This window comes from Neopsephotus bourkii, unplaced genomic scaffold (assembly GCF_033783945.1).
Source record: "Neopsephotus bourkii isolate Nb327-2 ecotype Australia unplaced genomic scaffold, CSIRO-AGI_Nbou_v1 NB_1574, whole genome shotgun sequence".
NCBI classification, from domain to species: Eukaryota; Metazoa; Chordata; class Aves; order Psittaciformes; family Psittacidae; genus Neopsephotus; species Neopsephotus bourkii.
The window spans coordinates 508,927-526,800 of NW_026902050.1; the positions used below are offsets into that span (position 1 = coordinate 508,927).

Genomic DNA, 17,874 nt, shown 5'->3' on the forward strand with positions numbered 1-17,874 from the left:
CATTTATTTGCTCAACCAATATTTCAAGAACACCTGCACAGCTATTTTGGAAACATACTGGTATCATCATTCAGCCTTTTATGTTTGTCTTATTTAACTTCAGGCAGATTATGCCTACCTAATGATGAAAAATACAGTGTTTCCCATATCCCTATGTTCAGCTAAAGAACATCTCATTTTCCTGCTTTTGCCACCTGAATGACTTATACGGATCGATTCAGTTCATGGAAAGTTCACATTCCTTTTGTGTCAATGATATTTAGAGAAATATCAAGCCTTGTCTGTATATTTTCCCGGGCACCATTATTTTCGGAATAAGGGAAATACCTTTTTTCAAGTCTGAGCAACTCAGTAAAAAACATCCTCTTTGTAGAGCAAGGCCAAGATACACACAGGCTATGAAAAAGATCAAGCACGAGTTTGTGTTTCTATACGCACATGCACACACACACATATGTAATGATGAAGGTTAAAAAGCTCTGATTAAATACATACGACAACAGTGAAACATTGCAGCAGTCACCTGTTCCAAAAGCCACCAGCAATGCCACAGGTTGGGATGAAAGACTCACCTGTGGGATCTGAGAAACTGCACTCACCAGTGGCCCTCTATCCCCATCTCAGACCACTGGCTGTATAAACTACAAGAAAAGAAGTTTAATTGGGAAACACAATCTGTGCTGCTTTACAGAGCGTAACTCAGTTGTACTTGATATACAACAGCTCCCTTGTTCTGATCCTAAGGCATCTCTCATTACCACTGTAGTTTGAAATTTACATTTCAAGAACACTTTAAAGTTCCCTTGTCTCTGCCTTCCCTGCTCCTGCCTGAATTTATGCAAATGCCATTGGCCACCCATGCCTGGTTTGTGGGATTTTTTTGGCTTATTTTTTTTATCTCTGCTGGAAAGCTGACATTTGGCAAACACATGAAATGTGAAGGGAGCACAGTTTGGATGGAAAGTGACGTGCATGTGCATGCCTGAGTGATGGGGGCACGGGAAAGGAGTCTAGGAGAATAGAAAAGTTCGTATCTCATATGGCCAAAATGCTCTCATGCAGATTAACGTATGTGATTGAAGTAGAAGAGCTGAGAATTGCCTCTTTTTGCAAGCAATGCAAGGATTCTTTGCAATGCTGTCAAGATCTCTATTCTACAATTCCTGATTGCACAGTGAAGACAAGTCTGAGACAGTCGGGATCTGGAAATTTTAAGGCAAAGCACTATTTTATATACCAGGACCTGTCCTACTTCACATAACACATGTTTTAAAGAAGGACCAAACACGTGAAATAGCTCCCTGGTGAATCAGTTTGCAAAAGTGATTCAGAGATGACAAGTCTCTAAATTTGGATGTGCCAGAAGTTCATTGTTGCATTGTGTACCTGCCCGCCTCCTACACTCACCCAGTACTTCCAAAGATTAAAAACTAGCTTTTAGCAGCTTATACATAATACTTTTTGCCTCAGCTTCTCATACATCGTGTTTAGATTATGCTAGAGAACGTTCCTTAAAATGATGCAATGGCCATGTGCTTCTGACACTTGAAACTCATTAAGGGACACCAAATCTTACAGAAATGCCTTCAGTTACCACCATGTCCAAATTAAAAGTCATTTGGGGGGGGGGAGGGGCAGTTAAACACCCCCAAATCCTCATCTCCTGTAAGCTCAGAGACTTGCTAGAATACAGCAACTAAAATACCAGATGAATTCATCCTCTACAAAGCACACTCCATCTTCTCCAAGCTCTTTTACACACATCCTGGAGCAAAAAGTTGGATCCAACTACAGCAAACCCCAAATTTCTCCGTAATCAGCATGGTGAGTGCAACCTGTGACTGGAGCAGGATACAGCTGGCCCTCTCAGGTGCCCTCACCAACTCCATCCCTCCATCCTCACTGCTGCCACAAGAGGATGGACAAAGACCTATCATTCTCATATTAACAGGAGCATTTGGACACACCTTCCATAGAATAGAATAACAACTGTTACCAGCCACAAAACTGCTTTAAGGAACAAAGACCTGAGCAGTTATTCTGCTACTTCTGTTGCTATTACACACCAAGAAAATATGTGTATGCACACACTGTATGCACACTGTGTGAATGCACTTTATATGCATGGCAGAATATCTTTTAATTGAAAACTGGAAATTACTACTTCATAAGCAAAGTGGAAAACAGTGAGGTTGCAAACCTTTTCACACACTACCAGTGGATGACTTTTATGAGAGATTAGCAATCCAAGTCTTGAGAAAGCTTAAAGCCTTAAGTATTAGTCAAACATACTCTGAAGGGTAGGTCATACCTTAAGGTTTTAAGGATGGTAAACCATCTCAAAAGCATAAAGTATTGCTCAAATTAACTGCATTCCAAATGAGACTGTGAAAATGCTGTTTTCATGCCCTGTCTGTACTACAGATTTTGAAGCAAGAGACTTATACTAAATTTTCTTTGCTACCTTCCTCCTCTCTACTCCTCACTCCCAAAACAGTGCAGAAACAAAATGGTGTAAAGCAATTAGTAGCTGAGCAACTCCTTTCACAAGTAAGCAAAATTCTTGGAAATCGAAGAATTCTAGTTTCAAGCCAAAACACTAGATCCTGAATAAATCTGTTACTACGCAACTATGAACCTTCCTTGCCAACTTCAGGCACCCTGAGACATTCAACAGCTGTAAACCAGTAGTAAGTAGTGCAGGCAAGCGCAAACAGAACAACATTCAGAACTCAAATCACGAGTGATTTTTTTTTCCAAGAAAATGCAGTTTTCTTAACTGCAAAGGTGCTGTGGCATCACCCAAAGCCCTGCCTACAATACGGCAAATACCCTCCACACTTGCCAGGCTCTCAGCTTTGCTACTTCTAAAGTTGCATTGATGCCAATAAAGGCTGTAACCATGCTGACTGAAATCCTGCTTTTGAACTGTTGCCTTACTCTATGAAATATCTTAAGACAAAAAATGCTTTTATCAGATCACTGAATTTGTATTTGATTCATGTGCAAAATAATCCCAAGGGGCATAGTTTTAAACACTGCCAAAAGAGCTTTTCTGAAGTGAAGCTTTAACAGCTCAGTGTCCACGTGGAGACCATCGATGAGAGGTGTCCCTCAGGGGTCAGTGTTGGAACCAGTCCTGTTCAACATCTTTGTAGGCGACATGGGCAGTGGGATGAGTTGTTGAAGTAAAGTGCAAGGTCCTACACCTGGGACGAGGCAATACCAGGCACAGATACAGGTTGGGCAGAGAAGAGATTCAGAGCAGCCCTGCGGAGAAGGACTTGGGGGTGTTGACTGAGAAGAAACTAACATGAGCCAGCAGTGTCTCCTTGCAGCTCAGAAAGCCCACCATATCCTGGGCTGCATCAAAAGGAACGTGACCAGCAGGTCAAAGAGTATGATCCTGCCCCTCTGCTCTGCTCTCATGAGACCTCACTTGGAGTACTGTATGCAGTTCTGGTGTCCTCAACATAAAAAGTACATGGAACTGTTGGAACAAGTCCAGAGGAGGGCCATGAGGATGATCAGGGGACTGAAGCACCTCCCTTATGAAGACAGGATGAGAAAGTTGGGGCTGTTCAGCCTGGAGAAGGCTGAGTAGAGACCTCATAGCAGCCTTCCAGTATCTGAAGGGGGCCTATAGGGATGCTGGGAGGGACTCTTCATTATGGACTGTACTGATAGGACAAGGGGTAATGGGTTAAAACTTAAACAGGTGAAGTTTAGATTGGATATAAGGAGGAAGTTCCTTACTGTAAGGGTGGTGAGGCACTGGAACAGGTTGCCCAAGGAAGACACGAATGCTACATCCCTGATGGTGCTCAAGGCCAGGTTGGACAGAGACTTGGCTGACATGGTTTAGTGTGAGGTGCCCCTGCCCATGGCAGAGGGGTTGGAACTAGATGATCTTAAGGTCATTTCCAACACTAGGTATTCTAAGATTCTACTGTGAGGACGGTGAGGCACTGGAATAGGTTTCCTAAAGAAGTGCTAAATGCTCCATCCCTGGCAGTGTTCAAGGCCAGGTTGGACAGAGCCTTGGGTGACATCGTCTAGTGTGAGGCATCCCTGCACATGGCAGGGGGGGTGGAACCAGATGATCTTAAGGTCTTCTGCAATCCTAACCCTATGGTGCTATGATTCCTGGCTCAATCCAGCTCCCAAACTCTCCTGAGCTTTGACACAGACCCTCCTCATTTCACCCTCCCCCTTCAGCCATGAAATGCATTAAAAGACAGCCATCATCCTGTAAGTGGGATGTATTTCTACAGGTCTTAGAAGATAATTACAGGAAGAAAAAATACAACTAGCAAATATAACGTTTAGCTGAAGATAGAAGCATCTCTTTCCAGTTGTGTTTAAAGATTGAATAGCACACAAGAACAAGGTTCTTCAGTACTGCTGAGCAAGACTATCTGCTTCATTAGGTTCAGAATAACTTTTTATATTAAGACAAAGAAAGTACTTGGGAAGCCATGTTGGAAAGTCATTTGTAGTGACACTTCTACCATATGGGTACAACAAAATCCTACACCATCAGTTCTCATTTCAGTTTTAGTGTTGGCTGGAAACTAACTTTCTGTCAGAGACCATCTTTCTTGGCACAAGCTAGAGGGAAGAAACAGAACAACTGTGACTTCCTGGCAGTCATAAATTATTCCTGCAACCCTACTGTTAACTCTACTAGCGCAAATCTCAGCTCTTAGAACTGCCAGTATCAATTCTACAAATGCATTTTATAAGGGCTCTGCCCTCTAATTCATGCTCTGCTATAGAATAAAAAAAAATCCGTAATTAAGGAAAAACAACTGTAGTCAAGTAATTTATCTGACACCTTAGTCACAGGGGGCTGCTAAGACAGGCACTGTCCCTTCCACAAAAAAAGCAGATCAGACTACTCTGCCATGCAAGAAAGTGAGGTTTCAAGGGAAGTGAAGATTCCAAAAATACTTCCTTCAGAACTGAATCCACTGAAGACCACATCAGAAACAAATCACAGGAAACTGAAACGCATATATTCTTTAAAAAGCTCATTATGGTAGCTGAAAAGAAAAATCTGAACAAAGCCTTTTAAGCAGAACAACAAAATAAAACTTGTACTTGCACATGGGAGGAAGGAATTATAAGGGTCCTTTCTAGACTTTTCCATTTCTTTAAATGTCTTCAAGTCTCCTTATGGCTTTCATGCTGCAAAAGAGAAACTGTTGTGGAAGTCCTGCATTCAATTAATGCTTATTTAACAAATACATTAGAGCTGGGGTGAAATCCATTACAAAAGAAAAAAGCATAATCAAACACATTTCATTATTATTGCCTCACTGAAAATAAATCTTTCTGGCTTTGTCATAGTTTTATCCCAAATGAAGTGACAAATATATATCAGAATTATTTGTTGCACAGCGATGTTAAAGAAGATGAAATGTGTAAAATCTACCAAATGCCCTGAACACTGTTTAGTAGTAGAGTTTGAATGGTTCATGGATAAGAAATAAAACCAAGCTATACTCAGTCTCCTTTTGGTAAAAACTATTAAGAAATCTTTTGCCCATATATTGCTCTTCCACCTCTTATCCACACCACAGTCTCTTCAAATACTTAGCAGTGAATAATAAAGCTAGATGAAAGTGGAACAAATCAAATACTTTAAAAATATCTCATCTGTTGTAAAGCACCTTTATAGCCTTGTACTCCCGAGGTTTCTCAATACACTGCTGGAATTAAGGCTGTTGCTTTCTTCCTGACGCAGATATCTTCATCAGGAAGGTATCGATGGCAGGGGGATGGAGGAAACAATATGCAGAAGAACTTCCCGTATGCTACAGGATTGTATTTTTGTGGAGTTTTTCCCCAAGAAAGCGCCTCATAACAGTAAACTGAAATATTATTCTGTTCCAAGTTAGCCTAAGAGATCAAAGGCAAATGCTCAGAAAAAGGATAATAACAAAGGTCACATTCATTCTGAAGGCCTGAACATCTTGTTATCTGTAAATTTTACCTAAGCACAGGCAGTATAGAGAGAGACATCCACTAAGATAGAGATGTTCTATGTCTGCAAAGACAAGGGATATCAACCTCCAAATATCAGCCTAAAACAGAGAAAAGCTGACAGTATAAACAGAAATTAAAACAAAGCAACTTCCCGTGAAAAGCCAGTACTTTTCAAGCCAGCCCATTTTAGTACATTATTGAAGTTACTGTATTTTGACACATTTACTTCAGCATAATTTCAAGTATAATTACAAACCATTCCGCAAAACAGCACAACAGGGTATATGCAGACATTTATGGTAAAAGAATAATATTTGAACTCTGCTCCCAATCCTACCAGATCCAAATAAAGCTTCTTTTTATGGGATGTTATACAAACCTTCTTCAACTATTAGCAGGTAAAAAGTGAATTACCGTTCTGATCCTCAAAAAGCCTCTACGTAAAAAAGCAAGGTTGGCATAGAAAACAAGAAGCATTCATCCTGCTGAAGTCCTTTTGAAAGTGTAATGCAAGGTTTGGTATGCAGGCACAAACTCATGTAAGAAAAAATTCAAGTAACACATCAAAGAAACCAAAAACTGACACTTAGGGAAACCTTCAATTTAAATGTATGAACACCGCCTTAAAAAATATTAATCAGTAAATATTATTTCTGTAACAATGGCAACATCCAAAGAAACTACCTAATACAGCAAAATAATAATAAAATACCTAATAAAGCAAAAGCTGTTATATTAATTTTAAATTACCCTTTATTTTTCACAAGTTTTTTCAACACGCTGTGCCTTTTGGCACTGTAGACTTTGAGACAGTCAGTTTCAAGTTTCTTTAAATTACAAACAGTAGATACAGTAGGAATATTTTAAACCAATTTCTTTAAAATAAATGGCAAGTTAAGACCCTTAGCTTTAAAAGAGACTGCAACAATTTCATTTTCCTGATAGAAAATTCAAGTAATTTTAAGTAAGAGTAGAAAATTGTCTTTATAAAACATCCTATTATTAAATTTTACGCAAGGTTCTTAAAATAAACATTAAATTTCAGTATCAGCTGGGTGTAATTACACCTTTAGAAAAATAATTCATTTTAAATGAAGGTCACTTGGTGAAGGATAAGTAAATTTTCAACATGATGAGCTCTCAAACCAAAAGATAAACCACGTTTTCTTAGCTAAATTATTTAATCCTTGCTCCATCTACACAATTAATTTATTTTTTTCATGTAAAGGTATTAAATTCAGTATTGAAATTGAATTTAAAAAATGGGCTTACTGATACTTTCCTTTCAACATGTACCAGCATATGACACTATTGCTTATCCCCAACAACTGCATACAAGATTCACTTGATTTTGGTTTTATGCGTGGTTTTTAATTGGTTGGTACCAAACATATACACCACAAAAACTTTAGCTGTATTACTTTACTGAATGAAAACCACAATATTTTTTTTCAGATAATTTTGTATCTACAGTTTATAGGGGGTTTTAAACAAAGAAATGGATTCATTATAAAATGTTTTTCCATTTTCCCTCCTTACCTACTCTTTTGAGACAGCAGAATGGAAAACCAAGCAGGACATGTTTACTTTGTAACTCAAGGCTCAGAGCAGATACTCAGAGATCTTCAAAACATTTTGGAACATTTTCTTTTTTTTCATTCTTTTAGCCCAAAGTAACTTTGTTGTCTAGGAACAGAAACAGTTTCTTTTATCACCATCTTCCAGAAGAAATCTATAAATAAATGTTTATGTAGAGAATCAAACACTGCCGTTGAAGAGGGCAAAAAAAAATATTAAGGATCAATAAATGATACTGCAATGTATCTTGTGCCATTCAAAATAGGAAGTCCTTCATGCAAATGAGTAAGTCTTCCTGGATGCATGAAACTCCATCCTTTCCTGGGAGACTCAATGGAGCAGTTGTACCTAAGAAATTTACATCCACCTCCCTGTAGCAAAGATAGAAACAAAACAAAATCCCAAACGTTTACTTTGTGTTTGAATAAAGTTCCTTTTTATTTATCCACAACTTGAAACATTTTGCTATTATTAACAGGCTGCTAACAATTATTTATTTTTTTTTACTATCCCTACTAGCAAGGTTGTTAAATGACACCATCTTCAGAGCAATACATATCACACATGCATTTAAAATCGATTTCCCTTGCTTTGTTTTAGCATTCTCTGGATAACAATTTCTGCAAGCAGCAACTATGGCAAACAGATCTTCAATAACTTCACTGTAGATGATACCAGAAACAAGCAAGTCATGTTCACAGGCCTTGTTCCACAACTGCAATCCTATCCTGGAGAGTGTTTAAACAAATCTTAAATAAATTAATCTGGCTATTGCTTTCAAACTGAAGGTGTGTTTTCTAAAGTAATGTTTGACGAAAACATTTATGGGCATTAAGTAAGACTGTGAATAATACAGGTTTATAAACAAAACAGGTTATGTTTCTCTACTAGTCAAAGCTGGATATTAATGCCACTCCCCTACCTGAGGACTGTTTACTTGAATCATAATAGAAAATAATTTATATCTCAGGAAAAAGCTTCAAGCAAAAATCCAGGAACAACAAATGAAAATTTTCATTATGTGGCTTATCTTAAAAAAGAATCGTTTAAAAAGTTGTAAAGAAAAGCTATTTGAGTCAATTTTGGACTAAAGTGTTTTGAAAAAATTAGTTTTCAGTGTACAGAAGCACGTCTGAAATGTTAAAAATGAAATGGCTAACATCTCCAAAGTTTTTCTTTAAACCTCTTCTCTTTCACTATCTGAAATCATTTTGCCAATTCAGCCTGACTGCATCAACAGTTCTGGATCCTGCAATTGAGCAAATTTAGTACTTATCAAAAAACACCAAGGAATACCTCAATTTGTGATACACATCTTTTTCTTTTCAGCTTGGTCTTTAAGTATATCCTTTTGGGCTCTATTTTTTAAATTATATTAAACACTCAAAGGACATCTTTTTTAAGTCAATCGTCAACTTACTTGGAAGTCCTCGCCTACTTTGTTGAGAGCGATGTTGATTGTGAACGTAGATGAGTCATGATGAGGTCTGAGTGACCGCTGTCTGTCAGGGCTATATTTCACAACAAAATTCAGTAAAGCAAACCCCTGAAACAAAACAGAGTCAGACTTCAACATGTGAATTTCCACATCACATAGAGGGTTCTTGTGGGTTTTTTTTTGTTTGTTTTTGTTTGTTTGTTTGTTTAAAACTGAGTTTAGAACACAACATTCATCTATAACTACTGCTTCATCATGCATGAAATCCCCAACCAAACCAAATAGCGTATATTCAATAATATATTAGAATCAGTCATGCCATGCAGTAATTACCTATGTAAGCTTTAAACCCATACCTTGGTATAATAGCCAGCAAACACTTTCAGGGTTACAGGTGCAATGAACTCTCTTATGAAATGCAGCCATTCATTATCCAGTCCAATTTGCTTCATATGAATATCATCAGTTGGAACATTTTCATAACCTCCAGAAATACGGCTGTCCTAATGAAAACACCATAAATAACCTTGAAATATGGAAATAGAATGCTTCCGGCACTTCCACAAAATTTATTTGAAAACTGCAACAAAGCAATGCTTTAGCTGGCATATGTGAGCTTGCTGTACGGTAATTTAACAGCTAGCAACTGTGGGAAAAAAATGCTGAGCTATGAATTAACAAAAATTGGAAGTTTTTTAGAAGGTGAGTCAATATTGGGATATGTTGCCTGTATTAAAGGCCTCCTGAGGTAATGATTTTATTTATTGAGATGTAGATGTTTTGATCTCTGATATAACTTTAGTTATATTAGAGATCAAGACAGTACAGGCCTCAACTTGACAGTGCAATAAATAATTTGAAGATAAAAGTATGTTAAAATGCTTTCTGGAGGCTCCTCTTCACAGTAAAATAATGAATGTAATTTATCTCGTTTCCAAGGTACCATATTTGTGAATACAACAAACATTCCTCCAATTTCAGCCATAGTTAATGAGTACCTTGAGCTTTCTGCAAACACAAACACAGTAACTTGTAACATTTGTGAGTAACTGCCCAGGGGCACGACTGTGACAAATCAGTACTTAAGAGGTAAACAAGTAAAAATTTTCTGGACATCTATTCAAGATCAGCCTTGGATAACTGTCAGATAACTACTACAGCGAATGCACAGCCAGTGTCTGAATTTGGTCTGTATTGGGTTTTTCGACCCAAGGTCTGTATTGGGTTTGCATGTTAAAGTATTTGCAGCAGGGGAGGACTATGGTAGTGGCTTTTATGTGAATCTGCTAGAAGGTTCCCCTGTGTCCAACAGAGACAAAGCCAACTGGCTTCAGGATGGACCTGCCGCTAGCCAAGCCCAAGCCCATCTGAGACAGTGACAGCACCTCAGGTTAGGCTGGGGAGTAACAGGACAGTGCAACAACAACTGTAGCTGAGGAAAGAAGTAAGAATGTGAAAGAAACAGCTCTGCAGACACCAAGGTCAGTGAAGGGGAGGTGATTCCGGAGTTAGGCAGAGCTTGCAAGCAGCCCATGGTGAGGCAGGCTGTCCCCCTGCAGCCCATGGAGATCCATGGCAGAGCAGATATTCACCTGCAGCTCATGGAAGACCCCACACTGGAGCAGGGGGATGCCCAAAGGAAATCTGTGACCCCGTCGGATGCCTGTGCTGGAGCAGGCTCCTGGCAGGACCTGTGGCCCTGTGGAGAGAGGAGCCCATGCTGGAGCATTTTTGCTGCAGAACTTGTGACCCCACAGGGGCCCATGGTGGAGCAGTCTGTTCCTGAAGGATGTACGCCATGGAAGGGACCCATGGTGTAGCAGTTCATGAGGAACTGAGGCCTGTGGGAAGGACTCGGGTTGAAGAATTTCATGGAGGACTGTCTGCTGTGGGAGGGACCCCACACTGGAGCAGGGAAGAGCATGAGGAGTCCTCCCCAGAGGAGAAAGCAGCAACAGAGAAGATGATGAACTGACCACAACCCCCATTCCCTGTCCCCCTGCAGCACTGGCAGGGAGGAAGCAGAGAACACAGGAGGAAAGTTAAGCCTGGCAAGAAGGGAGGGGTGAGGGAAAGGTATTTTTAAGATTTGGTTTTATTTCTCATTATCCTACTCTGACTACATCAGTAATAAATTAAACTGATTCACTCAAGTCAAGTCTGACTTGTGACAGTATCTGGTGAATGGTCTCTCCCTGCCCTTATCTTGACTCATGAGACTTCTGTTGTATTTTCTCTCCCCTGCCCACCTGAGGAGGGGAGTGACAGAGCAGCTTTGTGGGGCACCTGATGTCCAGCCACAGTCAAGCCACAACAGCGTTCATTGAGGAATGTCTCTAAATCTACTGAACAAGAAGCTACATGGTAAACTAAAGTACACATTGTAGACCATGAAGGAGATGTCTCAGGTTATTGGCAATTCTTGGAATGCTTGTTTGTTGCAGTACACTGTGAACCGTAAACTTATTATTATAAAGGTGTTCACTAATTAAGGTCATGCTTATATGGGCTGACACTTAGAATCACAGAATCATAAAATAGTTAGGGTTGGAAAGGACCTTAAGATCATCTCATTCCAACCCCCCTGCCATTGGCAGGGACACCTCACACTAAACCATGCCACCCAAGGCTTTGTCCAACCTGGCCTTGAACACCGCCAGGGATGGAGTATTCACAACCTCCCTGGGCAATCCATTCCAGTGTCACTTACTTGGTGTCTTCCACCAGACCACTGTCCAAAATGTTCCATTTCTTCTACCAATTCATCACAGGCAGTGTCAGAAAATATAGGAAACCAAAACACATCTGGACATGGCTACAAACGAAAAATGAATTATTTTTTTTTAACTACATTCATATTTTCAATGGAGTTAAGCTTTAACAGCTTTTAGTTTTTAGTTGCTAATAAAAAAGGACATCTTCACTTTTCTTGCTCCTTAGAGAATACCAGCTGTTCTCATTCAAACCATAATTGAGATACATTTAAATAATTAAATTTTGCCTTGATCCACAAACACATTCTCACAGAATGAATAAAAAATTATAAGCTACCTTGTAAGCCATGACCCAATATTAACAGATGTATCAGTGTACCCACATATTCTGTGCCTTGGTTGCCCTAAATAACAACCCTGATCTACATTTACAAGCTATTAAGAAAAAGTTTAAAACTCAACATTGCTTTAAATACAAAACCAATTTATTGCAGCTTTTTAAGAAAGCAAAACTCAATAAATCACCTAATTGACACAGAACAGATCATCCAGTATCAGTATAATTACCATCTTAGAAGGGCTCTGTCCAGATCAGCTGCATGAAAACAAGAAACAAGCAGCCAAAAGAGTTAAAAAAAAAAAAAGTCAGCAAAGGCTTTACCTTATATTCTGGGTTGTCAGACCTTAGAAATCCATAGGGAAAGGCAAACCCCAAGGAAAGAGTCTAGATGAGCTTTCCTTTGCCGGACACCAGAAAACACAGCTATGTGCTACAGAAGTTTTATTAGTGCCTTCTGCTAGTGGCACTAACTAGTTCAAATAAATAAGCTAAGCATATCTGTATTTTGGAGAAGGCAATTACTTCAACAACTACTACCAATTATTTTTTGGACTAGCCTCATCTTATTTTCAAAATGGCAAAAGCTACGTTACAATACAAAAAGCTGTTCAGCCACAAGACCAATAAAGAATCTACATGGAAATAGTTACTGTATGCCAACTATCAGTCAGGCCCATAAATTTAAAAAAAACTATTTATACCCACCTGTTCTACTATATTATCAGTGAATATCTTTGAGTAGTTGGGATTTATATAGGTTTCCTTCCAGTCCTAAAACACATGATATTAAAACATTAAAAACAGAATAGATGAAATCATAAATGACAAAACCAAATTCATATTCTATTCATTTGCTCTACTGAAATCATTCAAAACAATTGAACAATTTCTTACAGCCATAAATGAACTGGTTCTCATCATGTCAAAAACCATGAAATTAGATCAGAGCTATATCTCCAACTCCTTATACTTGTCATCAGTTGGCTTGTTCATGATACATTGTCATTTGCTTAAATAGGTGGTAGAGAACACTTTTTAGTACACAACCAATATTCAGTGCATAAGAAACAAATATTCTCCATGTAGTCTTTAAATCCCAAGTCCTTTATAATACACAAACTTTACAATTTTTTCAAACAAAATAACTGTTTCATTAATGATAAGATGCGTACCACAGGATTTTCAAATATCTGCCAAAGGTCGTTGTTGTAGTGGGAAGTATTGTAATTGGCTGTCGAAATAAGTCTTCCAAATTCATGTCTGTTGGTAATGTACATGAAAACACCCTACCAAGCAGAGAAAATGTCGTTAGCAAAACTGTCCATCTTGGCACAAATGATGTTTTAAAAAATTTTGCTTATGATTGCACTTTCATGAACTCTTATCACACACCTGTACATGCACATTATATGCATACTGTTCATTTAGCATCTTTAATTTTCGAATGGTTAATTATAATCACCAACTAATGTTCATAATTTCTTCTTTACAAGCACCTGAATTTATTTTGTAAGCACATTAAACCAAAACAGATACTGTTCATACCATAAACCTACATACAGTTATAGAAAGGAAAAAATAAGAGAACTGATGAGATGATTTGTTTTCCAGAAAACCTACCCAGACACACTGGAGGCACCTGTTCTCAAACTGGAAATACTCATACGAGAAAAACAGCATCTAGAGTTTAGTTTCTGGTCAAAAACTGAAAGAATAAGCTAACAGTAAAAGGGCTAATGGAAGTCAGAACAATAAATTTATTTCAGAGTGCTCACTACACAAACCTTCTGGTGAACTGGCCTGAAATAAAAAGATAATTGGCAAATACAGGGTATAAGAATATTCAGATCGGAGTACAAAACAGCTGAGCACTTCCAAGTATGAGCACCTAAGAAAACACTGCAAAGTATTTGCAAGATATCAAATATGGTAAGATACAGACTTATTATCAAGCTATTAAGAGAAGATACAAGAAAACTATCTTGATTAGAGATAGTAGCAGGAAATAGTATTTTTTTAAAGAAACTTAGGTTTGGTGGGGTTTTTTTTAGTTTACTGTTTTTCAGACTAACACTTCATTTCTGAAGTATTTGTGACTTTTGGATTTGCAGCAGATGAAGACATTACCAATTTGGATACTTTGGTATTCCTGTCTATGTTTTCATCTGAAAAACAGTTAAACTGTTAGAAAGATAATTATTATGTTAAACTCATGCCCAGATTTGGGCACTTACAAAATCATAAAATAGCTGCAGCAGCAGGGAGAATAAGGAGGGTCTGGGTCAAGAAAAACAGCTTAAAGTGACTGTGCAGTCACTGGACTGTAAAGGACAGCGAGAGCCTGGCAGAACTGCTAGTGATTTGAGCTTTAGCTTTTCCTAGGAATACTAAATCAATTTTAGCTATGGCAGCACAGCTCTGGCACACCTTGAGCTCAGAAGCACTGAGAAACCTCCCTGAGGAAACAACAAGCTTGTCTAAGATGCTTTGAGCTGGTCATGAAGAACCTGTCTCTGGCAAGAACTTGAATCTTAGAAGACTGAAGAGAAAGCTATAGCAGTATTTCATTAAAGTAAGTGGACAGAGGAGAAGTATCTTCCTGTGGTAGGATAATACTGCACATAATAGTAACTAATGAATAAAAAATAAAGCAACACCTTTGGGGGTCTGAGCATATGGAATGTTTCCGAAGAAGGGGAGTCTTTTTCCCTTTGTAAACTCTAAAATGAAGGAGAATTATCACATCAGTTTTTCATTACATAATCTCTCTCTCTTTTTCCGACCACTATTAAGTTTCCACAGTTACATTAGGGAAATAGCAGCCTTTGATCTAAAGCTGATATGCCTTTACAGACAACATGCATCTCCAAGCAAAGCTCGTAATCCACATGTCAAAGCTGTTTCCACCAGCCCCTTCTTATCTGCTGCAATACAAAAACAAGCACATACCAGACCATCTTGCAGCACAGACTGAGAAAGAGGAAAAGAGAAAGCAATATTTTGATGAGCCAGTCAGATTAGTTTAACAAGCGCATGGGAAGCACAGGTTTGCAATAACTGATGCTGAAAAGGTTTGAATACAACAGAACTGGATGGGGATGTTCAGAAGAATCAGTACAAACAAAGGAGTTCATGCCTTGTTATGAGGGAATAAAAAAATTAATACTTGCCAACTTTTCTTGTTCAACTCAGCAAAATTATTTTTCAATGTTATAGTGTCTGGAAATAGGTCTGGTTTAGGTCTTAAATTTGTTTCTGTGCTGAAACTAGTGTAAATATCAGTAGAATATGAACATGTAAATTCACATATTTTACAATATAAGTAAATTTTCTCTCATTATTTACAGCTTAATGCAAGTAACAAATTCCCAATACAGTGTTAATCTATCTGGGAAAATTAATGAGCAGTTCATGCTCCCCAAGAAGATTCCTAACATTTCTTAAATCACTTAAGGCTTTTGATATCAGCTGCACATCATTAGTTTAAATATATATCTACTTAAACGTAGAATTGCAAAACATTCCAACTTTAGTCTTCTAGAAGTTTCACACTGTGTAAAAACATACATAATAGCGATGCTCTAACTGCACTGATAAGTCTGAAGTCATCTGTTGAGGTTGTGCCGATGTGTAAAATCTTTTAACCTCAACAGGAATTTCCAGTGAATTTAACTAAAAGCCACTATGCAGCCAGTGAACTGGCCCTGCAAAAAAAACCTGTTCTCAACAATTTAAAAAAAACACACCCAGGGTGTTCTATGTCACAAAAATTGGCTAGTACTTTGAATTAGAAGTAAATATATAATACTCAAGATCAATCAAGTGAAGCACTCAAACAGTAGCAGGACACAAAGAAGTCTGTGTTCATTTAAACGCATACATGCACCTTACCATTTCCCTGGCGTTCCTGCAGAGAGCCATATCAGGATCCAACTTATCACGCATAAAGTAGTTCTTTTCTTTCATCTCCAGTCTGAGAGTTTGTCCCTTAATTAAGTATATATTAGCCATATATGGAATATTCCACACTCCTCTTAAGAAAAAAAAAAGGCAAATAGTTTAAAGCCATGAAAACTAATTTACTGCCTATTTATCAAATCAGCATCTCTGTATTTTCTAAGAATAAGCAAGTTTCAAGGAAATGAAGCTGAAAGGTTCCCCAGACATTTGAAAAACTACAGCTGGACATTGTGAACATCTCAAACATAGGCATAATTCAGCCTTTATGAAGTACTGTTATAAAAAATAGAAAGCTCAAATTCTCTGGATAGTTTTAACTATAAATATACTTCATGTTTCCTAACTTAAGGCAATTAGTCAAAAACTCTTCTATAATATTATTCTACACTACTAGATGGAGAAAGCAATTCTAAAACAGATTTTTAAATGAGTTTAAAGACTTCACTGAGGCTTCACACAGCTGGTCTGACCTCCTCACACAAATACTCACAGACCACAGCAGGCCACGTACTTATGTGATTTGAGCCAATAACAACAAAAAAAGCATTGCTGTCATGATGCTCACTCTGCATATTTCTTCCCACCCAGCGCCACGAGCACATCTTTCAGTGTAATTGAAAATGAACTAGTTCTATTCAAGCACTCAATCTGTTTCAGACCTTTTGTTCTCCAGGGCAATGAAGAGGCATCACCATATGGCAAAGGCAAGCTTAGAACAACTTAAATCACATTTGTTTAGGGAAAAGACAAATCCAAAAGGCTATGTGACAAAAGTATTTTTCATGAGCATCTTGGTCTCTAACAGAATATACAGGAAGAAACATGAAGAAATTCTAGCTGTTGATTAAACATTTGTCCCAAAGTGATGATGACGTCATCTGATGAATGCAACAACCATAGTTTTTGACTGAGGCTCCTGGGATATAAGGGTTTGAGTTTGCTATTTGTCTTGTCACTTTCTCTATTATGCACTGCTAGAGTAACCAGACACAATCAGACAGGTACTAGCAATCACTATGTCTGGCTTAAACACTGCTTTTTTATTAAAATTATGAATGGGAAAAACAAATGAGAAAACATGTCAATGAAATAGAAAAAACTAAGCAACATAACTAACCTAAGCTCTTCAGGAACACCACAGTGCATGAAAACGTAAGAATATGTTGCTAACAACCATACTAGGTGCCTTAACTCTAAAAATCAGCTTACAGTTACTTACACTCTGTTCCCTTGGACAATATCAACATAATCTTCTGACCGAGCATAATAGCCATCTGGGCTCAAAGCACCCCAGAAATTGGACCAAAGCTTCCCATGACGAGTTACAAGTGGAGCAATTATCTTTCTGTGAAGCAACATATTGAGTAAGAAAATATGAACTGTTACACACAGAATAAAACATCGAAACATACCAGTTTTACTCAGTTTGGAGTACAGTGTAGTTGAATCACCAACAACTCTCAAATTTTGCAAAAGCTATCTATTCTGAATTTAAGCTGGAAGAAACAGCATCCAAGCACCCACTGCCTGGAGACAACATCATGCAACAAGACCAAAGATCCCCATAAATTTGAGGTGACTTGATTTTTCACTCAGCACAAAAATACTGCCCATACCATAATGACAAAATGCATCTCAAAGTCAGAGACATGTTAAAACAAAAAAAGGGCAGAAAGAACAAGACAAAAAAAAAAACAAAAACCAAACCAAGCCAAACAACAAACAACACACAATACAAACAAACCACCCACTCTGCTTACCCAAAACTCTGTAAGAGCAAAAAAGGGAAATCTAAGTTGACCAGAATAAAAAGAATAAAAAGGCGCTTTGTTTCAGAGGATGCCTACTGGTAG

At 38.1% G+C, this 17,874-nt stretch overlaps 1 protein-coding gene across 2 annotated transcripts in view; it reads right to left on the bottom strand.

Annotated features, from left to right (window-relative positions):
* Positions 1-6,477: 6,477 nt before the first annotated feature.
* PLOD2 (procollagen-lysine,2-oxoglutarate 5-dioxygenase 2) overlaps positions 6,478-17,874 on the bottom strand; it is a 59,669-nt gene continuing 48,272 nt past the window's right edge. The window contains exons 12-20 of one of the 2 annotated variants that reach the window (XM_061371407.1): positions 17,241-17,366; positions 15,953-16,094; positions 14,719-14,781; positions 13,234-13,347; positions 12,767-12,832; positions 11,718-11,822; positions 9,364-9,510; positions 8,990-9,115; positions 6,478-7,940 (exon numbers count right to left, since the gene is read on the bottom strand). In XM_061371407.1, the coding sequence (XP_061227391.1) occupies positions 7,785-7,940; positions 8,990-9,115; positions 9,364-9,510; positions 11,718-11,822; positions 12,767-12,832; positions 13,234-13,347; positions 14,719-14,781; positions 15,953-16,094; positions 17,241-17,366 (1,045 nt within the window). In that variant the 3' untranslated portion in view covers positions 6,478-7,784. The remainder of the gene's footprint in view (positions 7,941-8,989; positions 9,116-9,363; positions 9,511-11,717; positions 11,823-12,766; positions 12,833-13,233; positions 13,348-14,718; positions 14,782-15,952; positions 16,095-17,240; positions 17,367-17,874) is intronic. The other variant, XM_061371408.1, reaches the window with a different exon arrangement.